Source organism: Lytechinus pictus, chromosome 7 (assembly GCF_037042905.1).
Source record: "Lytechinus pictus isolate F3 Inbred chromosome 7, Lp3.0, whole genome shotgun sequence".
Classification (NCBI taxonomy): domain Eukaryota; kingdom Metazoa; phylum Echinodermata; class Echinoidea; order Temnopleuroida; family Toxopneustidae; genus Lytechinus; species Lytechinus pictus.
The window spans coordinates 47263603-47285613 of NC_087251.1; the positions used below are offsets into that span (position 1 = coordinate 47263603).

The following is a 22011-nucleotide window of genomic DNA, read 5'->3' on the forward strand; positions in this document are numbered from 1 at the left end:
AGCTGAAAGAAATATTTTTAAAGCCTTTATGGTATGATAAAAGATTACAAAGGATTAACGCATTTCGGATTGCTAACAAATAAATAATTATCAACTTGAAAATTGATTTAGTTAATTTGTTTATATTTCAATACATGTATAAAACTAGTTTCATGATGAAGAATTACTTCATATCTACTTCTGATAAGCTTCCAGAATGAATATAGAAGACAGAACTGTTCTTTTTTTTGTCCAATCTATAGATGAATTGTTCATTTCATTTACTTGTAAAATAATATCACGATACACTGTTTATGGTAAAAGAAAATATGTTTCCATGTTATTTAATTATTTATATCCAACATCATATTCGGACTATTGTGGTTATGAGAATCAGAATTCAATCCAAATTCAAGATGTGTATCATCTTTTTAAAAACGCAGAAAATCATCCTCTTAGGTCATCGGAAAATTATCAGGCATCATAGTTATAAGAACTAAACATTAATAAAATCACAATAAGTATATTAATAGATCTTCCCTAGTAGGATGAGAATGTGATCTTATGCTTGTTTGTCTAGTTTTGGGATCTATATACTGTTTGGTAGGCTACTGATTTATATCTAAATAATGTAAGTTACTGTCATGAAAGTACGATATTCATGATTTGCAAATTATGTATTAGGTCTGGTTCATTCATTTATTTAAACTTCATTGCAATATACCGACTATCATATTTTGTATAAACTGAGTAAGAATAAGAGAAAAGATCAAACACCTAGAGAAGTATGTCTATGGATGAAAGAGAGAGTGCGTGAGGGTGTCTTTGGAGGTTTATGTTAGGGTGTTGTGTTTGTGCGTGATTAGGGAGAGGGATACTCCGGGTGTGTATGGGTATATGGGAGGGTGTGGTGGGTGAGTGTGTGTATGGGTGTGCGTATGGATGTAAGAAGGATCGGGGGAAGGGGGTGAGGAAGATGGGAAAGGAGAGGAAGCTCGCGCTTGTGTGTTTCTAAATCACCCCTAGAACAAAAAATTCACTACCTTCGAACCCAGTATCTTAGCCACTGGCACCATGGCACGGATCCGCTTATACAAACGTGTGTGTATAAGCCTACAGTTATGATATTAGTGTGCACCCGAACTGGAAATATGAATTTAAACGTCGGCTCTAGAGTGGTGATTTGATAATGACCATTCACCCCACTACAAAAAGTGATAAGCTTTGATTACTCATCGTTTTGTGTCTCCAAGCGTCCAATTATCTTACTGATTCCCTTGCCAAAAAAGTATCTTTCAATATGATATCTCAAGGCTTTCGATGTGATTGTTTTTGTAAGCGTTATTAATAGAGTGAATATTGCTTTTCCCCAGCGAATTACTGTTCATACAATACTTGCAACAAACTGGCTTTTTTAATCAACACGAAGGACGTTGAGAGTCGTAAAAGGTTAAGGACATTATCAAAATACAACGGCGTAAACAATGATCAACCGTTATGATGCTCCATTCATTGCATTGTTGTTTTTGTTTGATTTCATTACTTCGTTTTATCTGTTTTGTTCGTAGTTTTGTTTTGGTTTTGTTTTGTTTGTTCGTATTTTTTTTTCTGGGGAGGGGGGGGGGTACTCGATACGATAAGAAAGTAGAATGGATGTCTGGTATAAAAAAAAAACAGTTAAACGATATAATACATCGTTTAGATGAATCGGCAAGACGGTTCTCGTACCATATATCCGGACTTTATAAGACACTTTATTGATATCTTCATAAACTGCTTATCCATGACTCATTAAAAACTTCATTAGTAGGTCTATCCGTGACTTCCATCGGTATATCCGGTTACCATCTCCATCAATAATTCACGAGAGCTGTTGCTTCCCTTCTATCTAGCAATGCCCGTTGGTGATAGATGAATTTTTAATCCATAATGAAACGACGCGTATGTCTTGAGAGATTCAGCCAGGATGATGAATGGAAATGCCCTTTTACTTAAAAAAAAAATCGGCGCCAAAAAATGAACAATAATTGTTTGACGTATAGGCAAAGTGTAGCAACGAGAAAATTCCTCGCATGTGTATTTTACGATTGTTTGAAAAATGTTTAGGACATATCATGTTATTTCATGTTCAATATGTCTTCAATTTACGTGCGATCATCAGGTTGATCACGACAAAACTTCATGGTGAGAAAATACCTTTGTAACATATTTGTTCGAATTCCCATTTTTTTTTATATATAGATTTATCGCAGAAACGTCTAAAATCAAGGGGAAAAACTATTGACATCGTACACAATCTAATTTCTATTGAAAAAATATCAATTTGTTCTGTTCAACACTAGTTTAAATTATTTAGTTGACACATAAAAAGGGAGAAACGAATTATTATTTATCACTGTTACTGTACTTTATGCCTAATTAATTGCATTGTTCATACTTATACAGAAAGCTATCATCGTTTTTTTACAGTCAATATGCTCTTAACCTACAACTTTAAAATGAATTTTCTTTTTTTTTTGTCCCATTGTCTTGGATGGGTCTGTGTTGGGAGTCATGGCAATGATCCGGGCCTCTGTCTATTACTTAATGCTGCGGTTACCAAAACCATTCGATCGACATGAATTTGTTTCGATGATGCGACTACTGGAGTGCTATCTATTTTCTTTCTCCACTCAATGGCAAAGTCATCTCAGCAACATAGCCCTCCTGTCATCATGGTCATCTTGCCATGAGATCATAACATTACATCCAGAGTCACGTGATCATGGTTCTTCTGCTGACCATTCTTATGATTATACAATTTTAGAACAGTGGGCTTGCTATATAGGGACCAGGGTTCGAATCCAATTCGTACAGGCCCTTTGACTGAACTGTTTGCTTTCTTAAAAAAACTTTAATGCTTTCTTAGTAAGCAAACAAAACAATATCCATTGTACCATGTGCATGATGTGAGAAAGTCGACTGCATGGCACATCAAAATTGATACTCCTGTCATGCGTAAGAGATGCCTCGCTTGCTGATTATGTGGAGGCGTTGGGTAATTTGTAAATTTTGCTTCGCTGATTAATACGTAGTCTTCTACAAAAAGGCACGTACACTATGTATAAAGGAAATGACATCAAGTATGTACGCAAGTAGAAAATGATATCAATGATACTGACTTGATGCAGATTTATCCTTTTTAAAGTCATTACAATGACAGAGTATAAGCTGACGCATTTTCCAAGTTATGGGATTGTTTTAGACAACATACTTCTTTTAAGTCTGGTTCGAATATGTTTTCATATCAAGTACTGCCAGATTTTTTAAGCTAGTAATTGACATATTTTGTCATGATTATATTGAAGTTCATTGAAAGAAAGTGTTATAAATTATCACATGTGGTTTTAATCCGTACAGTGTCTAAACCTGAAGACGCATGAGAAGTGTTGTCCGAGATAATCTGAATCAAGTCATTCAAGTGACGTACTTTACATGTTCGTCTTGCGAAAGGGCGCCAAAAACAACAAGGGAAGAAAGAAAGTGCATGCATGCTCCGAGAGATTCATGTTGCTTATTGAAAGGAACAGCCAAAACAAACCATGCAGAGAAGTACCTTAATTTTGTCTTCCAATGCAAGACAGAGCAAGCTAGAGATGATCGTTAAATCAACCCGAATCCCATCAACATGGGAACTCAAGGGCCTCGTAACACAAAACTTTGCAATTGACCATGTTGCTGTTTTGTACGATTGATTGCATTGCGTATTATATATGGAAAATCGTAAAAATCAGACCCATAATCAACCACTAGGTTTTGTGTTAAGGGGCCCAGAACTTGGCTAAGAAGAACGTTACAAGAGTAAGAGCACTTTTCGACTTCCTCTGACCTTACATGAGCGTTCGGAAAGACAGAGAATGTAACCCCCAAATGTAACCTACTTCTGATATGTATTTGTTGTTTGAACTGATAATTTGTAGGAGCTCAAGTTCAGTGCGCTTGTCAAATGGAGTAATCCATGCAGTTTATTAATTTTACCGGAACGAATGGTGGATCGAGGGATTTTGCCGTGGAAGGGCCCATGTTCGTACGTACTATCTCCTAACTAATTTGGCGGGAACATGGACACACTAAAACATAGCGCGGATGTTAGGACGCCATTTTAGGAGGGAAATGGGTGATAAGGCACCCTTTATTACCACCCTGAATTTGGCACTGGATGGGAACACTCGTCACCGTGGAAAATCATATCTAAATAAGCTTTACCAAATCCTTCCTCAAAATCCCACCACTTACAAAGGGATTTAGTGACATTTTGTGTGTGACGATCATTATTTTGACGATTGTTTGGACTATTTAATTACGTGATCGGTTGCGGTGGAGAGGATTCGGTACTGGGAGGTTTCATCGTGAAGATATTTGATGTAATTCGATCACTCGATCATTGTCGAGCTTTAGGCGTCTGTACTAATAAACATCCGACAACCGACCTTTCCTTAACTTAAAAATAGGGTTGATTTGGTCCAAAATAGAGGAGAGAAACAGCATTTCCCAAGAGTGTGGTGAAATTATCACAAAGATATGAAAATCATATTGAAACAAGAGCTTGGAATTGTCGAATCCATTCTTATTACCCTAAATCCAGAATAGTTGGGACATTTAGCCTGCCAATAACCACAAGCGTAAACAGGTCCATCTACGCATGCTCGAGAGAAATAGAGTACCAAAATAAAAAGCAACATAATATTACTGGAGTGAAGTGTAAAGTGAGAGAGAAAGAGAGAGAGAGAGAGAGAGAGGGGGGGGAGGGGAGACACAGACCAACATAATGCAACTTTACGCTTTTTAAAGGGATGGTCCAGGCTGAAGATATTTATATCTCAATAAATAGATGAAAATTCACGGAGCAAAATGCTGAAAATTTGATCAAAATAAGATAACAAATAACAAATCATCAGATTTGCATTGTCTGATGAATATTCATTAGCTGGGCTGATGATGTCTTATCCCCAATTGTTCTTTCGTATTTTATTATATGAAATTAGGTTTATTCAAACATTTTCTACCAAGAACTACAACGATTGGATTGACAAATGATTAAGTGCATTAGTTATTTATTGCCGCAACTTATTTCACCATAATGGAGACATATCATTTACACATGTATGAAAAAATGAATCAATTATGATTTCATGTAATAACATAAGAAAAAGGAAAGTGGGGATATGAGATCATCAGCCCACCTAATGAATATTCATGATAATGTTCATATAACTGTTTCCACAAAATAATGATAAACTTTAAAATCCAATCACTTCATTATTTGTTGTCCAATTTTGATGAAATTTTCAGCATTTTGCTCGGTGAATTTTACTCTAATTATTTAGATATACATATATTTTCAGCGCAGACCATCCCTTTAAAGGCCGGCCTCCGTGACCCTGACTCCTAATGGTGCTACAATGCGTGATTGAGCAGTCTTTTCAAAAAAGAGAATTCATCAAAATATGACATCAATTCTTAAGTTTTGTCTGAATGGATCGATGTGAGTGAAATGCTCGATGAATCCATGTGGACTTTAGCCTAACCAATAACGTATTCATGCTGATTATGTAACTTTAAATGTGAAGGTGATAATCTCAATAATAATGCTAAATGATTTATGTAGGGTTTCGTATTCTCATTCGTTTTAAAGTCTTTACTTCTCTTTTATTCCTCGTAGCGCTGAGTCATTAAGTTCAAGGTTTACTATGTTTCATTATTTTAATACCCTGTTCTACCCAAATGTTTCTCTTGACTTTCTCAAATAGATGATAATGTGTTCCCATATAAGACATACATGTATGATTTCTTTAGAGATCTTTGAGCTTTAAACATTACGCGATTTATGCATGAAAACTAGGGCAATATTTTTATTGATGTTCAGGGGAGGTGATATCGTTTACTAAAGATATTTTGGTGGTAAATCCAATTCATATTCGATATTCTCGCAGGATGTCAAGTGAAAGCAGAGTTAAATAATGATAATGATGTTACATTATACAGTATAATAATAGTTTTATTTGTTATCTGGTTTTTTAATGAATCTCTAATACATTATGTGAAGTTAACAGAAAAAAAGAGATTCTCCCGTTTTGGATACTCACTAATCTGGTTTTGGTTTTGCGTCTGTTTGTTTGTGTTTAACAAAATATTGCAATCTGTATTGTAATTACATTATTAATGAATGTGGGTAAAATCTATGATTGCTGTGAACACGTTTTAAGTGCTTAAGTTCCGCAAATTTGACTATTTCGCGTCAAGACTAGTTTAAAACCATTTGAAAACCCTTTCCACCACCGGGAGTATCCTCACCTGTCGAGCTGGCGCACATTCCGAATCCTTTGAAGTCTACAAGACAAATTCGATCGTCTGATAGCCAATCTGCGTTTAATGAATCGCCCGATGGTTTCTGAAAGCCCGGCAGAAGCGGCATTGATCATGATAACCAAAGAAGAGACGACATAACTTTCTGATTGTGTCAGGATCATCTCGAACCTGATGTATTTTTGTTTGGGAAATGGAAGTTCAGGAAGTTTGATAACAGGGCGCCATCTTTCATTTAGACCTATATATGCATATATACATATATATATATATATATATATATATATATATATATATATATATATATATATATATATATATATATATGTGTGTGTGTGTGAGTGTGTGTGAGTGTGTGTGTGTGTGTAAATTTATACATGTACAACAGCTCTGGCAACTCTTTTATTTAAATATTGTAAAGAAATGGATGAAGAGAACAATGGTAGGCGTAGCTTAAATCAAGGTTTCCCAGAGCTAAGGGTAGATTGATTTAAGGGATTTAAGGGAACCTTGATTTAAGCTACGCCTACCATTGTTCTCTTCATCCATTTCTTTACAATATATATATATATATATATATATATATATATATATATATATTTACCATGGTTGCTAGGTGTTGGAGAGTTACGCAACTCTACCTGGTGTAGGGGGATTTATTTTATAATTTGACTGTCTTACACGCCCATACCCACACCCACATTCATTTTTACTCTCCCTATGTTTCCTGTTTTCAATAACTCACACATCCACACACACATTAGAGTCTCGGACACCCACACACATTATCTTGTTACTACTCACCCTGTCTCGTGTTTCCTTGAATCACACCCCTACACATACAATTTTCTTACCCCCCCCCCCCCATATCTCGTGTTTTCAGTTACCCTCACACCTATGCACACTATCTTGTTATTACCCCCCCCCCCCTGTCTCGTGTTCCCTTGGCTCACACACTCCACACATACAATTTTTTGTACTCCCCCTCCATGTCTCGTGTTCTCAATATATATGCGCACACCCACACGCACATTTCTTTTCATTACTCTCCCCTCCCGGCCTCGTCTTTCAATAACTTAAAACCCACACGGACATTTTCTTGTATGTTACTCTCCTCCATGCCTCGTCTTTACCTAACTCACACAACCAAATAAACACCTGTCCTACTGTCCCCTCCTTGCCCCTGATTCACTATCTCACCCCCCACACACACACACATATTTTTTCTTTTCTCCACTCCATATATCGTGTTTCACTAACTTAAACACACACACCCCAGGCCTGCCACACCCACCCACACACATATTTTTCTTACTCTCCCCTCTGATATATATTTTGTGTTTGATTAATCACTCGCCCCCACACACATCGCGTATCACTAACTCTCCCACCCACACACATTTTTTCTCACTCTTCCCTCCAATATCGTGTTTTACTAACTTAAACACACACACCCACACACATCGCGTATCACTAACTCTCCCACCCACACACATTTTTCTTACTCTCCCCTCAATATCTCTCCCACCTACCCACACACACACGTTCACACGTTTCTCTTACTTTCTCCTCCATATCTCGTGTTTCACTAATTCACTCACCCACATACACATTTCTCTTACTCTTTCGTCAATGCCTCGTGATTTCACCAAACCATCCCATGCCATACTTGTGTTTCTTTGATTTCACTGACCGCGACATATACCCACACTCAGACACATTTCTCTTACTCTCTCTCTCTTCCCTTTCTCGTGTTTCACAATTCCCCCCAAAAGTTCTACATTGCTCTATTGTAAGATATAGCCACAATTATCATTTGGGGGTTTCCCCTTGAGCATCACTAGCTAGTTTTCGCACTAACATGCAGAACGAATTCAAGAAAACATTGAAAATACATTGAAATAAATGACAGCAGCTGGGAGGTCTTTGTCGAAAATTGGTGAAGAGAAACAGCAGTTTGTTTTAGTTTCGGAACAGATGAAATATTGCAAATATGTCACTTGTCGAGAGTCCAAGCCGAAACTGCTGTTTTGATTCACCTATTTCTGACAAAGACTTCTTGGTAGCTCATTATCATGACGTGCATTTGACAATACATTTTCTATGTTCTTGAAGGCGTTCTGCGTCCTGGTGGGTGTTTCATAAAGCTGTTCGTAAGATAAGAACGACTTTAAAAACGACTGGTGATCATTTCTTTTGATAAATGGTATACAACATAGGCGATGGTTTATCGCTTAGGAAAGGATCACCATGCAGTCGTTCTTAAAGTCGCTCTTAACTTACGAATAGCTTAATGAAACGGCCCCCTGGTGCGAAACTCAGTGGGTCTTTTGGTTTAAATGTTGTGAATTAAATGGGATAAGAGAATATTGGTTTGCGTAGCTTAAATGAAAGTTCCCCACAGCTATCTCTTTTAAAAGCTTTGGTGAGGCCTCTTTATCTTACACTCTCTCTTTCTTTCATGCTCTATTTATGTCCCTGTATTCCTCTCTTTGCCACTTTTCTTATCTTCATGATAAGGTCATTCATGTTAGCGGATCTGGTGACATCGATTGCCACGAGTGATCATCACTTCATCTTATACCCCAAACAAAATGGCACTTTTCATTGGATCTTTGACCCTATACTTTAGCATCAATAAACAGAATAAAACAATATAGTCACTATGGGCCCCGCCTTTGAAATTTTTTTTTTCGTTTTTGTTTTTTGTTTTTTTAAAGATCATTGGCACAAAATCATCATCATGAAATGCTGCAGTCACATTTCGCCTACCGTGTCCACACAGTGAGTCGAAAACTGCCTTTTTAAGGATTTCTATACAAACTACACACATGAAGCTGGTACAAAAAATGTTTTTTTAAACAGCTATTTTCGACTCACCGTACGGCCATCGTAGGCGGAATGTGACTCCGCCTTTACTTTGCCACTATGGCAACTATACTATGGTAACATTAAACATGGCTTTGCATTCAATCACAATAAAGGTTACCATGCCAGTTGTCATATTGGCCAAGTTGCAATAGTTTTAACTCTTTATGAAACGGGCCCCAGATTCTTAAATTTTATGCAACAGGCACACCAATGCTAACGATTCCAAACCGACCGATGGCCTGTCACTAGAAATAACGTAATAGATCGGTCTGTCTGGGGTTGGTTTCGGCGGCGAGACTGTTGCATTATGTTTGCACTTTTTCAACTGAACCGAAGGAAAAGTGAATGAAGAAGATATCACGATCTCCCGAGAGACATGGACTTTTTGAAGTATTCTACACTTTACTAATCTCCAATATCATTACTATATAAACAGGTATGACTCTCTTTTTGTAGTATTGTCTTCATTCTTAGGGCACTGTTCCCCTTTCGATGTTAAAATCAATACTGTTTTCTGAATCAATAAAGTATTATAACTGTTCTTATGTTATATGTAAGCACCTGTTGTTTTAATTTCCATGTTTAAACTGTTTTTTTTTTACATGGAAGAGAAAAGAGATTCGGAATTAGGAAAACTGCCTGGATCAAATAAGGTACTTGCCAAAAAAGACAACGTTGTCGAACACCACATAACTTAAAAAATAACACATGGACATTAAACCCGGTCATTTTCTCGACTTTATAGCTTAGCATGTACGCATCATATTAATTTAATTAATACAAACTGGAAATATATAGAAGGCAAGGCACGTTATTCTCAATACATGACATGTTTAAACGACTTCGCAGGGCTATATATCAACTTCAGGTTTGATAACAATATCATAGACGATTAGAAAATAAAAGAACTATTTGAAAACCTAATGGCATTTGTAACTTACAGCTTACAAATTGGTCCCAAACATATAATGCACCCAATGAACAGACACATAAGCTGAAAGTGGAATCTGTCAAAGACAACATTTTGTTATAAGGCTACACTATCATCAATTTTTTGGTGAGTACAGTTCGATGATCATTTCTATAAGACGTCTAAAAACAAAGTATATATATATACTCTTCTATGATGTGTTTGATAGAGTGAAAATTTACTTACAAATAAAGATATACAGAATATAAATAAGAACAGCTGAAGACCGACACGTCTTCAGCTAAGATGTCACCAAACAAATGTTTTAACATGCATTCATAAACATATATTTACATAAAACATAAATCCCCATCTGACATGAAAGTGCAATCAAGACAAATATTCAAAGTTTATTTTTTATTTACATCGGTAGCAAAGAAATTTAGTTTTCTCATGGAAAATGGTAAAGAATAACGAGATGATGTAAGCTTTGCGTAATCAATTATTGCACTTACTGTTTACAAGAAATAAATCATATATCATTACTGTTACGAGTACAATACTTAGGATTATAGGTTTGGAAGAAAGAGGAACCGCTGGTGGTAAGGGTATCTTACTAAGTATAGTAATTGCGATTTTGACCGGGGTTAAATCACCACCTGCCTTTAGAATGGGAGTTGGAGTTTGTACAGGTGCACAAACAGAACTTTGCAAGAATTGATGGTAGAGGTTTCAATTTCAAAGAATTTGTATTTACCCATTGTAAGGTTAAGGTATTAACTTCATGTAGTAACAAGATATGTGCAGTGTTCGGATCAATTTCTTTTTAATTTTTGAAAATACGATATTAAACAATATCAAAGTGCATGTATACATGTATAACCTGATTATCCAATCGTAGAAAGAAACTTCATTTGTAAATACACTATAGATTCATTGATTCGTGTTTGTTATCGATGACGTTGAAGAGCTTCGAATAAGGAGATCATGTACATTAAGAATAAATGTGAATTTAAGACAAAAATGCTTCTTATTCAAAACAACTGGGGTCGAAAACAAATACTGAAAGATTAAATTTATTTACTGTGATAACACTATTCCATCTTTTATCTGATCTTATCATTTAGGCAAGCTGTGAGGGGAAGCAAACGATCACCCAAACTTCACCCGAGCAAGAACCTCCAGGGGCGGCGGAGCGAAGTTGAAAGTGGTGGGGGTGGGCACATGCAGGGGAAAAGGGGCACCTTTTCCTTCTAAAAGGACACTTAAAACAAAGAAAAAAATTACTTACCTACAGTGGCGTAATGAGCCAACAATTTTGAGGGGGCTAGATATGTCGTATCACGTAAATTTATAAGTTGCGAGCTAAAATTTTGACATTTTTATTACGAAACTCCAATATTGTGATAGATTTTGACAATTAACATTCAGAAAATAATATATTTCACCCTTCTCTCTTTCCTTTTCTCTTTTTTTTTCTTAGTCGAAAAAAAAAATTGGGGAGGGGGCAAGAGCCTCCCCAGCCCCCCCCCCCCCTATGTACGCCACTGCTAATCTACCCCACTCACATGACTCGTGACACTTAAATAAGGCACGTAGGGTTTTCCTTACAAGTTTCTTACTTCATAAGTAACATATAAAAATTAGAACATTGTTTTCTTGTTTCAAAGGGGCACCCGTTTACACATAAAATGGGTCCTTCTCAGGTGAAAATATGAGAAAGGGCACCCATAAGAAGGCAAATGGGCACTTGCAAACGGCATAAAACGGGTCCTTCTCGGGTGAAAGGGGAAGAAATTACGTTCGTGAAGGGCAATTTTCTTGGGTAAAAAAGGGCACTGATTCGAGAAAGTGCACTTACAAGAAGGCAAGGGGGCACTTCCTCACATAAACCGGTCCTTCTCAGGTAAAAGGGGCACAGAACACATTCGTGAAGGGGTATTTTTTGGTAAAAATTGGCTTTGCGTGAAAAAAGGGCACTTCTTCAGTGCTTCAACATTTTTTTTTGGGGGGGGCACTGTGCCCCCCCCCCCCAGGATCGCCGCCCCTGAGAACCTCAGTGAATCAAATGAATAGCTTACAAGCTACATTATGCCGCGGATTTAAGTTCATCATATAACTTATAGTCAAGAAGTTCAAGGACATCTTTGCACTCTTTTTCAATTTGCCTTATTTCTAATTCAGAAAGATCAACAATCCAACGCGAAGCTGTTTCGATGGAATTTTTTCGATTTGAAAAGACATCATCATCCCTATTAATGGCATTGGTGTTCGTCTTGATCCAATATTCAAGATATTTCGGAAACGGTAAACCGATAAACTCATAGATCTCTTTTGAGATCTTGACAGGTTCCACTGCAAAGTCTTCATATTTGACGAGTTTGTAGTTTCCTTGCAACCATTTTGGCAAATGATTTCTCGAGGTCTTTGCATTTCTTTCAATCCATTTGCACATTTGACGAACAGTGGGGTTGTTTTCTCTCATCTCCTGAATGTACATGAGCTCATCGGGGACTGTGTCCAGGAGACCAAGCGGTTTCAGTCTCCCAGTATTTTCTCTGAAATATTGCTGATGTGGTTGGTACCTCTTGGTGATGTAATGAACCCTAGATGCAGCTGCGCCTCGAGGATCCCGCACGAGATGGACGATCCTCAGGTCAATGTTGTCCATTTCAACGAGAGGTCTTAAATCCTCGAGATCAACACGAATGATTTTTGTTGCTATGTGTTCTCTGGAAGTCTTGCAGAAGTTTTCAAACCACTGTTCACCGGATAACAGACACCCTGGACTAAGATTACATATGGCTCTATTCTGAAAAGGATGCCATTGGCTGTACGTCCAGACAAAGTCATCGTTGAACCTACAATGTGCTAATTCGCGAAGGATCTGACGGGAGACTTCCCTCGTGGTTGGCGATGCAGGCTGCCTCCATATGGCCTTTAATCTATTGAGAGTCCACATTGGTTCAAATAAATAGAATGCATCCACATTCTGATTGAAGAGCTCACCGACTATACTTGAACCAAACCGCCACTGGGCCAGAATGATAGTGAGTTTGGGAGATGTTATCGGTGGGAAGTTTCCAAACACAAACCAAGGAAAATAAAAAGTGGTATTCTTTAGCACAACGGTCTCGTCAAGAGAATGCATATTGTGGACACCGTTGCAACTACACTCCATCTTATTACTAAAGCTGTGTGCTGTTATAAACAGGTCCTCACTAAATGGGTTATCAGGATATTCCTGAGTTTTTTCTCTTTCAAATACAGCAGACGATGACCGATTGCTTGTAAATGTTGTATGTGCCTCCACTGTCTCTTGTTTTTCTGAGCCCATGTTCCTGATAAATGATGCATTTAAAAGCCTGGGTGTGTATGTGCCGACTGATTTCTGATGACGGTGCTTAATGATGCTCAAATTATCGTGTTTATTGAACAATGTGCAGAGAACAATCATTTGGCTTAGTGTAAAGATTAGAACAAACAACATTGAATATACCTGAACACACCGGCGAAACTCCATTTTGTTGGTATCCGAATGAATTATGCTACATGGAAAATCCCTTTTGAGCAAAATGGTACTCTACTCGAGAACTAAGCAACAACGATGTATTACACAGTTGCGATTGTGTCATCGCTATGTCTAACGATTCGACTAGCGCCACAATTTTTTATCTTACATTCAATATTTATATTTATTAAGTGACGAACAATCACCATTTAACGTTGAATGTCCACCCCAATGACTTCTTGAAAATAACAGATGGCAAAGGTGTTGAATTCAACCTATCGATTTTGGAGTTAAAATTATTATCATGTAATACACAATGTGTGCAGTTTTAAGATCGAATTTCTCTTAAATTCTGAAAAATCGTGACGTAAAACAGTATGAATAGTAATGACTCCCAACCGGGTTATGAACACTAGCATGGTTTTTATATCTGTAATTTGTGAAGATACGTATTTCCCTCTTGAATAGAAAGAATGGTGTTGCAATGATATCAGAATCACAGTTGATATTTGTAAGGGAGAAAGCACCAATATGCCCGATTGTAAAAATATAAGGCCCCCACCCCTTCTCGAAAAAATTGGTCAATACTGAAAATCTTTAAAAAACTAGATAGAAATTTGGTAGTAGACGGGTCACGAAACGACCAAAAATACCCTCACCCGGAAAAATTGCAACAAATGATTTTTCATCGGCTTTTCACTGAAAATGGATACAATTGAATCATTATCCACCCTAGAATCCTATTTCGATTCATATTCCATGGTCTAGGGGGCAAAAAAATTGTTGATAAAGGCTAGAGTGAATTATAAGCCCTCCAGTGTACCTGGCAAATCCAAGATGGCGCCCAAAATGGCTGCCGTAGGCTGAAAATTCACAATTCATCTAAGTGGCTTTACTTTGGTTTTTATTCAATGGTTTTAAGGGTGAAGTAGTAGATTGGAACAAGTTACAAGGACAGCCAGTGGTCTGGTGTGTCAAAAAATCCAAGATGGTTTCCAAAAATGGAGTTTAAAATGGCTGTTGATAATTAGAATGGACATAGTTCATTTTATATCCCCCTGGGACATAATGATTTTGGTGTTTTGGTGTCTAGACAATGTTTTCAATGGTCAAATAAGACATTGGGACAAGTGACAAGGACAGTCAGTGGTCCAGTATGTTCAAAAATCCAAGATGGATTCCAAAAATGGAGTCTAACATTGTTGTTGCTACTTTAAAAAAACCCGACATAGTTGGATTCCAAACATTGATTCTGAAATGGCTGCTAATACTTAATGTGGACATAGCTCATTTCATTTTGGCCTGGGAGATGTGACTTTGATGTCTAAACCACTGGGTGCAATGGTCAAATAAAATACTAGGATAAGTCACAGGGACATTCAGTGGTCTGGTAGGTCCAAAAATCGAAGATGGCTTCCAAAAATGGATCTTCAAAATAGGCTTCTGATACTTAAAGCGGACATAACTCATTTCATATCGGCCTGGGAGATGTGATTTTAGTGTCTAAACCACTGGTTTCAAGGGTCAATTAATACATTAGGGCAAGTTACAAGGACAGTCAGTGGCCTGGTATTTAAAAAAAATCTATGTTGGCTTCCAGAAATGATTCTAAATTGACTGCTGTAACTTAAAGAGGACACAGTTTATTTCATATCGGCCTGGTGGATGCGATTTGGGTGTCTAAACCACTGAATTTAAGGGTCAAAATCATACATTAGGACAAGTTTTAAGGACAGTCAGTGGTCTGTTATGACCAAAAATCCAATATGGCTTCCAAAAATTGATTCTAAAATGGCTGCTGATACTTAAAAGTGGCATAGCTCATTTTATATCCGCCTGTGAGACATGATTTCGGTGTCTAAAATATGGTTTCAAGGGTCAAATGATATATAAGGACAAGTTACAATGACAGTCAGTGTTCTAGTATCTCAAAATTTCCAAGATGGCTTCCAAAAAAGGAATAAAAAATGTCCGATGTTACATAATAAGGACATAGTTTGTTCAATATCTGTCTGATGAATATGAGTTTGGTGTCTAAGCCATGGTTTAAAGGGTCAAGTAATAGACAAGGGTAAGTTACAAGACCAGTCAGTTGTCTGTATGTTAAAAAATCCAAGGTGACTTTAAAATAATGGGGTGTAAATTGACTGTTGTTACTTAAAAGTATACATAGTTTATTAGAAATTCACCTTGGAGGTTTGGTGTATAAACTAGATTTTAAAGGGTCAAGTAATACATTGGGTTAAGTTACAAGACCAGTCAGTTGTCTGTATGTTAAAAAATCCAAGGTGACTTTAAAATAATGGGGTGTAAATTGACTGTTGTTACTTAAAAGTTGTTACTTAAAAGTATACATAGTTTATTAGAAATTCACCTTGGAGGTTTGGTGTATAAACTAGATTTTAAAGGGTCAAGTAATACATTGGGTTAAGTTGAAAGGACAGTCAGGTGTCTGTATGTTAAAAAATCCAAGGTGACTTTAAAATAATGGGGTGTAAATTGACTGTTGTTACTTAAAAGTATACATAGTTTATTAGAAATTCACCTTGGAGGTTTGGTGTATAAACTAGATTTTAAAGGGTCAAGTAATACATTGGGTTAAGTTGAAAGGACAGTCAGGTGTTAGCTATGTCCAAAAATCTAAGATGGCTTTAAAAATTAGGATTTTAAATGACTGTTATTACTTGGGGATATTATTTTGGTGTCTACACTAGGGTTTCAAGGGTCAAACAATACTTTGGGACTGGTTACCATGATATGCAGCTATCCATTTGCCTTAAAATCCAGGTTGGCTTAAAAAAATGGGTTCCAAAGTGACTGCTGTCACTTAAAAATTGACATAGTTCAAACAATATCCACCTGTGAGAAAATAATCTTAGTGCCTACACTTAAATGCATGGGGATAAGTTATCATATTGTTTCATGAGTTGGTAACGAAACCCATTTTGATGAAATTTTAGAATCCACCATGGATTTTTTTGACAAAATGTAATACTAACCATCCTTTTTACTTGTCCGAATATATTATTTGACCCTTCATTTCCACAATTTAGACACCAAAATTATTTCTTACAGATAGATATTGTAGAACTCTGATCATTATTGAGTGATATGAGTCGTTTTAGATGCCTTTTTTGAAACCCCTATTTGATTTTTAGGAAAATTGGACAACTGCATATCAATGTAACCAGTCCAAAAGTATTATTTTAACCATGAAATAGTGTGGACACCAAAATCACATTTCCTTGGCGGATTTTATTATGAACTATGTCCATTTTTTAAAGTAACAGCAGTAATTTTAGACTCCGATTTTTGGAAGCCATCTTGGATTTTTCAACATACTGGACCACTGAATGTCCTTGTTACTAATGTTCTGACTTTTAAAACCATGGTATAGACATCAAAATCATATGCCCTTGACGGATATTACATGAACTATGTCCATTTGTAAATACCAGCGGCTAATTTATACTATGTTTTAAGCCACCGTGGACTTTTGGACATACTTGGCCACCCATCGTCCTTGTAACTTGTCCTTATGTATTATTTGGCCATTGAAATCACGGTCTAGACACCAAAAATCACATCTCCCAGGTGGATATGACATGAGCTATGGCCATTTTAAGTATTAACAACTATATATTAAACTCAATTTTTTGGAAACCATCTTGGATTTTTTGACACACCGGACCACTGGCTGTCCTTGTAACTTGTTCCAATGTACTACTTCACCCTTAAAACCATTGAATAAAAACAAAAGTAAAGCCACTTAGATGAATTGTGGATTTTCAGCCTACGGCAGCCATTTTGGGCGCCATCTTGGATTTTCCTGGTACCCTGGAGTGCTAAAATTTACTCTAACTTGTATCAATAAATTTGTTTACCCACTGGACCGTGGAATATGAAACGAAGTAGGATTCTAGGGTGGATAATGAGTGAGTTATATCCATTTTCAGTGAATGGCGGCCATCTTGGACGCCATCTTGAAATAACTACTTTCCCGTATGCGGATTTTGATAGATTTTTAGTATGTTAATCCTGAGGTCAAATACTGCCAAAACAGTTGAAAAATAATTTGTTGCAATTTGTTCCGGGTCAAACCATATATTGACCGTCTATAGGGCATGAATTCTATTATAAAGAAAAGTGAAGTTTAAAGTTCGAGCGAAGATTTTATTTTCTGGAAAAGATAAACGCATTTGATCAAAGGTTATAAAGTGATATGCATTGTCCAGAAATAAATACAAATATGAAATTCGACAATATAAATAAACGCTTTTCCAAAGCTTTGTCACAAAAAAATAATCGATGAGAGTCATATATGTATATCATTCAATTTTTCACTATTTGCATTAGAAAAGTACATAAAAATACGAATTATTTTCCCCATATGTTATGGTTCAACGTGCCACATAGAATTTAAAGTAGTCATACATAAGAACACTAATGTATACAAAATGGTACTTCCATATACCTATTCAGATTCTCTATGTAAAAATACATTATCATGGTGATAAAGTTTTTACATATTTTCGTTTATATAATGCACAGAAATCTAATCGTAGCAATGTTTTTCTTTCACACGCAAGGTAATCTAATACTTTTTAATATAATAGCTCATATATTTACTTTGTATGGCATTATATTTACTGGTTATCTCTTGTTATCATGTATGAAAATTATATATCCAATTGAAGCTCGACACTTTCCACTACACACACACACAACATAACGGCACACACAGCCTCACGCACACCCACACCCACACAATACTGATTCATCAATTAATTTGTGTTTGATAATGTTTAAGGTCGGTAATTAGGGCATCATTTAGAATAAGAAAAAAGTGAGTCGAAGAGAAACACGAATCTCATTCAAAATAATTTTGGGTCTAGAAATAAATACTAAACAAGAAATACAGATAAATGAAAGTAGTTGGAGAAAACACTAATTTCAAGAGAAAGTCTGTGAAACCAAGATCAGTTGCCACTTTTACATTGTATATCTAGATTTGGTAGAGTTATACATAAGTTGAACTTTGTGAAACCATAGAATATAAAACGATTACACTGTAGATTGTAAAAACAGATAAACACACGTGGGGGCAGTGTATTAAAATTGCTTGGAAAAATAACAGACACTTTGCTTGGATCCCATTTTTATTTTGCTAATTTTGTCGGTAACTAGACAATTTTTTCCAGAATCCTTTGGCACAAAGAGACACCTGGCAGGTCATTTTATTGGATTCCGTAAGAACTCATTTTGAAACCATTACCACAATTGGTATGTATCGTTCAAACCATGAATAATAAATAGATTTGCACATGTTTTCTCAGTATTTACCCAGTACACATTGTACAAGAGGGCAGCACACGATTCTCAACATCATCCTTGTAAGAAAATCCATTATCCAACTACATACCTGGCAAGTTACATGTTATAACGTGTATTTAAGTTCATCGTATAGCTTATAGTCAAGAAGTTTTAAGGCAGCTCTGCACTCCTTTTCAATCTGTCTTATTTCTAATTCAGAAAGATCAACAATCCAATGAGTGGCTGCTTCAAGAGAATTTCTTCGATTTGAAAAGATATCACCATCCCTGTAAATAGCATTGGTGTTCGCCTCAATCCAATGTTCAAGGTATTTTGGAAATGGCAATCCTATAAACTCGTAGATCTCTTTCGAGATATTTACAGGTTCCACAGCAAAGTCTTCATACCTGATAAGTTTGTAGTGTCCTTGCAACCATTCTGGCAAATGATTTCTCGAGGTCTTTGCATTTCTTTCAATCCATTTGCACATTCCACGAGCAGTTGGATTGTTTTCTCTCATCTCCTGAATGTACATGAGCGCATCGGGGACTGTGTCCAGGAGACCGAGCGGTTTCAGTCTCCCAGTGCCTCTGAAATATTGCTGATCTGGTTGGTACCTCTCAGTGATATAATCGATCCTAGACGCAGCTGCTGCTCGAGGATCCCGCACCAGATGGATGATCCTCAGGTCAATGTCGTCCATTTCAACGAGGGGTCTTAAATCCTCGAGATCAACACGAATTATTTTTGTGGCAATATTTTCTCTGGAAGTCCTGCAGAAGTTCTCAAACCACTGTTCACCGGATAACAGACACTCTGGGCTAAGGTTACATATGGCTCTGTTTTGGAAAGGGTGCCATTCGCTGTACGTCCAGACAAAGTCGCTATTGAACTTACAATGCGCCAATTCGCGAAGGATCTGACGGGACACGTCCCTTGTCGATGGCCTTGTATATCTTTCAGGTTGTCTCCACACAGACTTTAACCTATTGAGAGTCCACAGGGGTTCAAATAAATAGAATGCATCCAGGTTCTGATTGAAGAGTTCGCCAACTATACTTGAACCAAACCGCCACTGGGCCAGAAGGATAGTGAGCTTTGGAGAGGTTACCGGTGGTACGTTCCTAAAAAGTAACCGAGGAAGGTTAATAGTGTTGTCCTCTTCCTCAACGGTATCGTCACTTAACCCCATCAGTGAAGATCTAAGGTGATCAAACAAACTACCGCCACCATAATTCCTACTTTTACTTACACCTTGTTCTGCCATGTGCAGATCTTCAATTAATAATCCTTTGTCAAGGTACTGCTTGTTTTTGTCTCTCCCAAATACATCAGACGGTGAACGCATGTTCGTATGTGAATTAACAGCCTCCTGCTCTTCTATGTTCCTGATAACCGGTGCATTTAAAAGTCTGGACCTGTGTGAGCTAACTAATTTCACACGACGATGCTTGATAATACGAAAATTCTCGTGTTTATTGAACAATATGGAGAGGACAACCATTTGGCTTAACGCGAATATCACTGAACATACATGTACACATCGGCGAAACGCCATTTTGTTGATATCCGAATGAATTATGCTACAATGAATAACGCCTTTTTAAGCAAATAGAAATTCTCCTCGACCGAGAACGGAACAACAAAGATGTGTTAGACGGTTGCGATCATTTCATCGCTAGGTCTAACGATTTTGAACAATATATCTTACCCTTCAATTGTAAAAATTCATTCGAACACGAACGCACATTTCCAAGGGTTCTCTTTGTAAAAATAAATAAGTATGATTTTTTTTCATTTGACCCTTGGCAACCTTTCTTTACGGGAATACTAGGATTCGCATATTTCGGGGAGAATGGAAAACATATCCTCAGGGAATTCATCTGACGGAAATTCAAATGACAATTTTAATTCCTACGTGATTGCGAGGGATAAAACTAACGCATATTTAGCTTTGCATAGCCAGAACGACCCACCAGTTTTCGCAGTTACCTGAATACAGAATGTAATAGTACTGCCTGAATAATTCAATTATTATAGCGTGTTCGAAATATAATGACCCTCTTATTGTAAACAAATCAAGCGTGCCGAAGCATTCCCGGATTTAGGAGGGGGAGGAGAGAATCCCAAGGGAGTCACCATTTTGGAGGGGGGGGCTCATTTTACAATTTTCGGCGACAATTAAAGCAGTATGAAGAATTTTTCCTAGGGGTGGTGGGAAAAAGAGTGATTTTTTTTCGCTTTTGCTTTTTAATCATGAAATTGAAATATGCTTTGCCCACTCTCAACTTTTTTTTACCTGTTTTTCATGAGTCCTTTAACGGTTACCATGGCATTTTCTCCGGCGACAATTGCCCCGCTGCAAATTCTACTCACTAATGGAATAACCAACTTCGACCCTGGATTTAACGCTATAAGTCTACCCTATCCTAAACCTAATCCTAAACCTTACACAAAAAACCTATTACAACAACAACTCTATATCTTAGACGAAATATTTCCCGGAGAAAATGTCGTGTCCCCCCCCCCCTTAACATCGTAGATGTTGAAAAGGGGGTGTTTAAAGTAAGGCCATGAACAAAATAAAACACTACAAACTACCAATGGGACTGAAAAGTAATGCTGTTACATAATTTACTGCGTATTCAAAACTGCTTAAAGGTCAAGTCCACCTCAAAAAATATTTATTAGAATCAATAGAGAAAAATCAGACAAGCACAATGCTGAAAATTTCATCAAAATCGGATGTAAAATAAGAAAGTTATGACATTTCAAAGTTTCGCTTATTTTCCCAAAATAGTTATATGAACGAGTCAGTTTACATCCAAATGAAAGAGTTGATGATGTCACTCACTCACTATTTCTTTTGTTTTTTATTGTTTGAATTATACAATATTTCTATTTTTACGAAATTGACAATTCGGACCTCCTTGCCTGAACCACAAAATGTTCAAATAATGGAATTCCACGTGTTCAGGGAGGAATGAAACTTCATTTCACATGACAATGACGAGAAAATCAAAATATTTCATATTTCATATAATAAAATACAAAAGAAATAGTGAGTGAGTGATGTCATCAG

General features: G+C 36.8%; 2 protein-coding genes across 2 annotated transcripts; both read right to left on the reverse strand.

Moving 5' to 3' along the window:
* Window positions 1-9919: 9919 nt before the first annotated feature.
* LOC129264305 (carbohydrate sulfotransferase 1-like) lies at window positions 9920-17202 on the reverse strand. The gene has a single exon (XM_054902158.2). The coding sequence runs from the start codon at window positions 13626-13628 to the stop codon at window positions 12195-12197; it is 1434 nt and encodes a 477-aa protein (XP_054758133.2). The 5' UTR covers window positions 13629-17202; the 3' UTR covers window positions 9920-12194.
* Window positions 17203-17413: 211 nt separating this feature from the next.
* On the reverse strand, window positions 17414-20600 carry LOC129265662 (carbohydrate sulfotransferase 3-like). The gene has a single exon (XM_054903629.2). The coding sequence runs from the start codon at window positions 20485-20487 to the stop codon at window positions 19054-19056; it is 1434 nt and encodes a 477-aa protein (XP_054759604.2). The 5' UTR covers window positions 20488-20600; the 3' UTR covers window positions 17414-19053.
* Between the last annotated feature and the right edge of the window lie 1411 nt (window positions 20601-22011).